This window comes from Nestor notabilis, unplaced genomic scaffold (genome assembly GCF_000696875.1).
Source record: "Nestor notabilis isolate BGI_N333 unplaced genomic scaffold, ASM69687v1 scaffold1494, whole genome shotgun sequence".
Classification (NCBI taxonomy): Eukaryota; Metazoa; Chordata; class Aves; order Psittaciformes; family Psittacidae; genus Nestor; species Nestor notabilis.
Genome location: NW_009926669.1, coordinates 88,124 through 95,327, shown reverse-complemented (window position 1 = coordinate 95,327; position 7,204 = coordinate 88,124). Strand labels below are relative to the sequence as shown.

The window sequence follows — 7,204 nt, the reverse complement described above, 5'->3', positions numbered from 1 at the left end:
CAAAAATAATAAGCACAGTTCATGACTTTGGTTTGTAAAGCACTGACACACAATATTTTAATATTAAAAGGTTTTAATGCGGTTTTAATGTTAATGCTTATTTGAAAAATTTGTACAAACTAGGTATTAAAAATGGTTGTACCACTGAACAGCTCTTACACTACCATTAAATCATTTAAAATTTCACACCCCCAGTCACAGTTTCACAGACACTAGAAACTATCCTAAGATGGTTCAGATGGTTCTGCTGCTGGGACAAAAAGCTCCCTCTTCATTCAGGCAGAAGAGATTGAGCAGAACACTAACAGGCACAAGCAGCTCGGTATACTGCAGCCATCTGAAAAGGAATAAGAGGCTGGTGAAGTAAGAAGAAAAAAAACCTAGGGAGCCTAAGTTGCTTATCAGTAAGATCAAAGATCCTTAGGTATGGAATTAAAGCTCATCATGTAAATCAACAAGTTGGCTTAGGTGTATCATCTAAATGACCATCTAACAACTAGCTCTCACAAATAAGGGAAGTTTTCCCTTCCTCTTCCCCATACGTTCCCATGATCCTGTCTGATGCTTCTCCTTTAGGTGGCTAAGCCAAATCACTCTAGGTTATAAGAACATCACTGACAGCAGAAAGGAATAGAGCATGTGTCCAGAGCTAAGCAACAGCACCACTCGTTTTTAGCTAAATTATTAAGTTGGCTAAGATGTGCCATCAAACCACACTCAGGATATTAGTTTCAGGTTTGTTTCGGTTTTTCAAACGTTCAGTTAGCATTTTAACAGATACACAGCTTACTGTTATCATAACAACAGAATTAATCATACTCATGCAGCTATGACTGCACAACCATGTCATTCACCAGCATTTGAGATCAACAAAGCCTTCTGCATCGCTACATTCTTATAACAAGCTTGGACACATGATACATGACATTTTGCCTTTACTATCTCCCATCTGTTGTTCAATTGTACAGTTTAAGTTGTATTGTCTCTTGAGATAGTTACTGTAAGAAAACCAAACATGAATACTTACAGTTCCAGGCCTTGTGAAGTCAATACTATGTGCTACCTTTTGTCTCATCTGATTGTTAAACAAGCGAACACAAACACTTTGAAGATACTCTGGTGTGATCTAAAATTAGGAAACAGAGAGAACAGGATTATATAAAACTTACACTTTCTACCAGACAAGTGTTTCTATACTAAAGGTTGTCCGTTGTTTTGCTTTGTTTTTTTCCAGAGGGCAAAAAATCACACACCTGAGACTCACTGATGCAAGCACGAAGTATATACTGCAACTACAGTTCTGTTTGGAAATCCAGGACAGAACTAAAGTTCCATAAAGCATTTGACACTGTCCTGCATGACATCCTTGTTAGTAAACTGGAGAGACATGGATTTGATGGACGGATCAGTTGATGGATAAGGAATTGGCTTGACGGTCACACTCAAAAGTTACAGTCAACAGCTCAATGTCCAAATGGAGACCAGTGACAAGTGGTGTTCCTCAGGGGCTGGTATTGGGACCAGCAGTGTTTAACATCTTTGTTGGTGAAATGGACAGTGGGATCAAGTACCCTCAGCAAGTTTAGTGACAACACCAAGCTGCGTGGTGTGTTCGACATGCTGTCAATGCTGACAGGGACCCTGACAGGCTGGAGACGTGGGCCAGCATAAACCTCATGAAGTTCAAGAAGTCCAAGTGCAAGGTCCTACACCTGGGTCAGGGCAATCCCAAGTACAGCTATAGGCAGGGCAGATAATGGACTGAAAGCATCCCTGAGAAGGACTTGGGGATGTTCATTAATGAGAAGCTCCACATGAGCTGACAGTGTGCTGTCAGCAGTTTTGCAGCCCAGAAAGTAAACTGTATGCCAGGCTCCATCAAAAGGATTGTGACCAGCAGGTTGAGGGAGGTGATCCATCTCCTCTACTCTGGTGAGACCACACCTGCAGTACCGCATCCAGCTCTGGAGCCCCTGACATAAGAAGGATGTGAATCTGTTGTAGCAAGTCCAGAGGAGGCAACACAGATGTTGAGAGGGCTGGAGCAGCTCTCCTATGAAGGTAGGCTGAGAGAGTTGGGGTTGTTCAGCCTGGAGAAGAGGAGGCTCCAGACAGACCATAGAGCAGCTTCCAGTACCTGAAGGGAGCCTACAAGAAATCTGAAGTGGGCCTTTTGACAAGGCCCTGTAGGGATAGGACAAGAGTGAATGGCCTTAAGATGAAAGAAAGTAGATTTAGATATTAGGAACAAATTCTTCACGGTGAAGGTGGTGGGGCACTGGAACAGGTTGCCCAGGGAAGTTGTGGATGCCCCATCTCTGGCAGTGCTCAAGGCCAGGCTGGACGGGGCTTGGAGCAACCTGGTCTAGTGGAAGGTATCCCTGCCCATGGCACAGTTGTTGGAACTAGATGATTTCTAAGGTCCTTCCCAACCCTAACCATTCTGTGATTCTATGAAATTATGAAAATTGAAAACTTTCTTTACTTGGGAATAGTTATGCTACTCGTGACACTACACTAAACACTTTCACACAATCTAGAAGAAAAACAGAATTTGTCACACCTATGCTTGCATACAGGTTTTCCTCAATCAAAAGGTAAGTTGTCCAACAGTAAGTATTGAAGCAGTTTACGATATGCTGATACGTTGTCTAGTTAAAAAGCAGAACCTACACAACTGTCTTGTACAGCAAAGAGTATAAATATGAATTACACAGTACAGCACTTTACGATTCAATGCAAAACATCTCAGCCGGTTTAGGTTTTTTGTTTTGGGAAATCTATACCACAACAGAACTACTTGATTTCAGAACAGTTATTAGCTTCCCCAGAACAATGGAGAGGACCTAGATCATTGAAACACGAATGGGGCACCTCTGATATTCTCAGACCTATGGCGAGATAATAAACCCCTTCAAATTCAGAATGCTGTAACTTCAACATTATTTTATCCAGTACTCCACTCTGGATTCAGAAACGACAAAAACCAAGATTCCCAGCGAAAGAGCACCATCTGCTGGACACACTTGGGAAGGACCAAATGACTGCCCAGCACAAGGCTTACAAAGGAAATTAAACAAGTATACACAACAAAAGATAATGTGCCTAGTTCCTCCATCCAGAACGTAAGGGTATATCACCTTGGAGACTACTGAAGTGTGAAATGCGAGGCAGCAAATGAATTACTACGTAATTCTTATTGTTACCAGAGCTCATGGGAGCATATACCTTCCCTAATCTGCTCTAAAGCAAAGCCCACACCTACAGGCAAATTCTTTTAATGAAATATAAGACGTTCATGCTAATGACTAGAGGAAGGTACATACTGACTTTTCAGCATGCAGCACAGGAAATCCTAGGTCATTCTCCCTACTAATAATTCACAGATCCTTTAAAAGCATCTCAAGGCCACAAACATCTGGCACAAGAGTAATTCTCAGGTTATACAGAAGTTACAGTACAGAGGATTGCTTGAATAGAAGATGGCACAAAAGATGAGGCATAAAATCACCTTTGTATAAAAAATACTCAAAAGAAAGTTGTACCTTCTACAATCATGTGTGTGGCCTGTTTCCCACATTGAACAACTCATTCACTACTCCTACCCCACCTCCCTTTACCAACTAAATGAACAAGTTGAGCTCAGTAGAACAGAGAGCAAAGATTTTCCTCACCAAAATTTTGGATGAGACAATTGTTTCCACCACAGTGTAACTTAAAACAGACCTGGCAGCAGTTTTAAATATACAACAACCTCTGACGGGCTGGATTGCAGGCAGTAATTACAGAAATGCCCTCTAATCACTGCTGATGCCAAAGCTTAAAAGGGGACTCTCACAAGAGCTCTGTCTTGTGAGATGGTGATAATTTCTTGAAGATTTCTGAGCCAGCACAATTCAACCTGTATTCTGCACTAATTATATCCTAGTACACAGGGTCAACAGAAGAAATCTCTCATCCAAAGTGCTGTGTTGCATTAGCGAAGAGACCCAGTACTTACAGAAATGCTCTTAACTACAAAGCTTAATTCACATTTTTGTGGCATTTTTTCTTCATTTTCTGGTGGATGAGGAAGCAAGTACACACCTGAGTCATCTCTTACCATCTTGCCATTGACTGTGGCCTCTAAGGAATCCACCAGCTCTGCAGTGACTCCAATAAGGTTATGGTAGTCCGCCTGCATTTCGTTAAATCGTTTCAGGTAGGTCATGGCTCTGCGCTCAGATTCCACTAACTGTTGTTGAAGGTGCTGCAATCTTTCTGTCAAGAGAATAACAGAAATAACATCACCTTTTCAACCACAAGGACAAAGAACCCACAAGCATTTTTACTGCTCTAAAGGGACAACTTCAACTGCTGCTATAGAATTATTTTTACCCAAGGTGTGGAATTACACTGCAAGGATAATTCCATACTACTAGTGTGATTTCATTTTGTCATAACAGCTACAAGTATTTATTTTGCCTTAATTGCCCAAAGAAACAATTGCTTCACAGTTATAGCAGCAATATTAACTATTAAACAGTAAACACCACTGAATACATTTGTGAAGAGAGTACTATTTTAAAGGTCTGTTAACAGAAAAAGTTCCATGGTATCAGAGACAAAACAAGGCAGTAGGCATCAAATCAGAAGAATATATGACAAAATGCAGCTCTGACTTGCTATCTTCAGATGAGATTTGTGTGCTATCATCTGCTACATTAAGTAAAGTACCAGTGGGTAAAAGGCAGTATCACACCAAGCAACTGGAAAGGTCAAAGCAGCCTCTTCAAAGATAAAGCAACAAAATAGGAGAATGACAGTACCCAGAGGTCCATGCCAGTGCTTGATAGATTACACTATGAGGCTGGGTGTTTTCTCCAGTTAATTTATAGAAAGAGACTACTGATATTTAGGTTATGTAGTGTTTTGCTTGTTTTTAAGTAAATACTAAGTCTGCTATCTTTTAAAGAAAACAGGCTCAGACCCATTCGAATTAGCATTCTACATGGAAGTTTGGCATGGAATCTGGAGCTGTGTATTGCAGCGCACATCTTCATAACCAGATAACTATGAATGGAGGCACAGTATTTCTATTGTTACTGTTGATGTCTATGTATTTTGCTGGAACATTATGTTCTAAATTAGTTTGCTGAGAAGCCAGTATCACTCTAGTGTCGCAAAAACGGCATCACACCCCTCTGCAAACAGGCTCAGTATTTACCATAGGACTTTCTATCAAACAATAGGCAGGAAGCAGCTTGACTACAGTGTTTCAGACAGAAGTAGGATTACTTTTCACAGATTAAAAAAAATTCTGTGGTTAGAGTAGAGCATTCCAAACAGCCCAATATGACCAAAACAGTTTAGGTCCAAACCGATCCAAAGGGAATAAAAACAACAGAAGGAGCTAAGATGCAGAATTAGAAACTAGAAAAACTATTTCCTGTTCCTGGCTTTGAACAGACTTGGCTCATGATCTTTATGAAACCATTATCCTCTTTCATGATTCACTATCTCTTTCCATAAAGATGAAGATCATATGTTCCTGTAACATAGAAGCATTGGGAAACAAAACAGGTATCAGTAGAAATCTTCTGGATCTTCACTGGGAGAATCCTAAGCAGCACAAACTTTCACCACACCGTTATGCTCTGTGTTTAAAAAAATCCCAGCATATAATACCTTACAGCTGCGATAAACAAGCTCTGGAGAATTTAAGTGTACGTATTCAAAAACTGTTCCTTGCCATTTGCTTCCCTGCTCTCCGAACTCAGGCAGATCCGCTGCTGATCCAAGGTGGCTGGTAGAGGGGGTGGTAATCAGAGGGAAAAACGGGGAAGTCCTATATTAACACCATGGCTTATCTGGTAGAGCCTTCACGAGTTCTCTTCTACAAGAGTGATCTAGTTCTATTGCAGGTAGTGATGTACTACTAATGCAGAAATACCTGCCAAACAACTTCCAATAAACCACTTCAAAAAAAAAGCAATAAACACATGGACATAAGAGACACAAAACTGTCAGAAACACACTATTCAAGTAGAACTGTTCATAAAGCTTTCATTACTTAATGAACAAGATCAAAGTCATTAGATAGTTCTATGATTTCAGATGTTGGAAACTGCTTTAAAAACTTGTCACATCACATGGATTTTAGGGTTTCTGAAATAGACTTTTATCCCATTCGTATTAAAAGCAGTAGATGTCAGAACAGCTTATTTTTACTTTCAGAAAATTTAGCAAAATCATCTTTTTAATGGGATTTTTAGAAAAAATGTGCATTAATAGACTTCAGCTATAAGCTTTAGCTATAAATTGACAGTCTTAAAGCATGGAATACAAAGAAGGTACATCTTCTTATTTCTAATCTATGTTTTTTCAAAAATCTATGAGTTAAGAAAAAAAGCCTGCAAACACCCAGACAGTTATTTTACTCTCACAGCCTCCTCCCCTCTAAGAATGGCCACCTTCTGAGAACCATTCATGAATCACAGCATGTTGCACCTGCAGGATTTGTGACTGACACCTGAGATCCAACTGCAAATTAAGCCACTCCAATAGTATTTTTCTATATGCTTTCTAGGAGGGAGCACAAACCAGTGAGACATAACAACAGAAGCTGTGAAAAGCCACGGATCCTGTTCAAATCCAGCTTGGAAAAAAAAAAAAACCCAAAGAAAACTAGAACAGCTCCCAGTAGTATTAAGCAATCTTGTTGAGAGCACCAAACTTTTTACAATTCTTTAAGCTGTTAAAACCATCTCAACTGCAATCAATGTTCATTAGCTTAAAAATCAAGAGTTAAGATAGCTTCCAAAGACAACGCAAATTATTCTCCCTTGATAATAATCATTCAACTTGAATTTTATTTTTATTCCACAACCATCAGTGCTAAACTGCTACCACAGCTTTAATGATACAGCTCCAAAACAAGAGTATTTTTCTAAACTAAGAGTGATTCTGAGAGCAACCATTGCACAAAACTAGCCACTCTTCAGCACTTTATTCCTTTGCCTAGATGAGCAATTGGAATATATTTTTATTTAACTGATACAACACATTTGATTCAGAAATTTGCAGTGAATGTATCCAGAGCGTGACTTTATTCAGAAGATTGGAAGCACCAAGCCATGAAATATAAACCTACTCATAATTTGCTTGCTTTTCATGGCCCAGTGCGGAAAGTTTCCAGTGATGAAATCCATCTTTCAACTACAGT

The 7,204-nt window shown here is 39.7% G+C and overlaps 1 protein-coding gene across 1 annotated transcript in view; it reads right to left on the bottom strand.

Moving 5' to 3' along the window:
- Positions 1-1,027: 1,027 nt before the first annotated feature.
- The window catches only part of ARMC9 (armadillo repeat containing 9), a gene marked incomplete at its 3' end in the record, with an annotated part of 17,369 nt that continues 11,192 nt past the window's right edge, over positions 1,028-7,204 (bottom strand). Inside the window, exons 7-8 of the mRNA XM_010013631.1 lie at positions 4,103-4,260; positions 1,028-1,126 (exon numbers count right to left, since the gene is read on the bottom strand). Coding sequence (XP_010011933.1) covers positions 1,028-1,126; positions 4,103-4,260 — 257 coding nt within the window. The remainder of the gene's footprint in view (positions 1,127-4,102; positions 4,261-7,204) is intronic.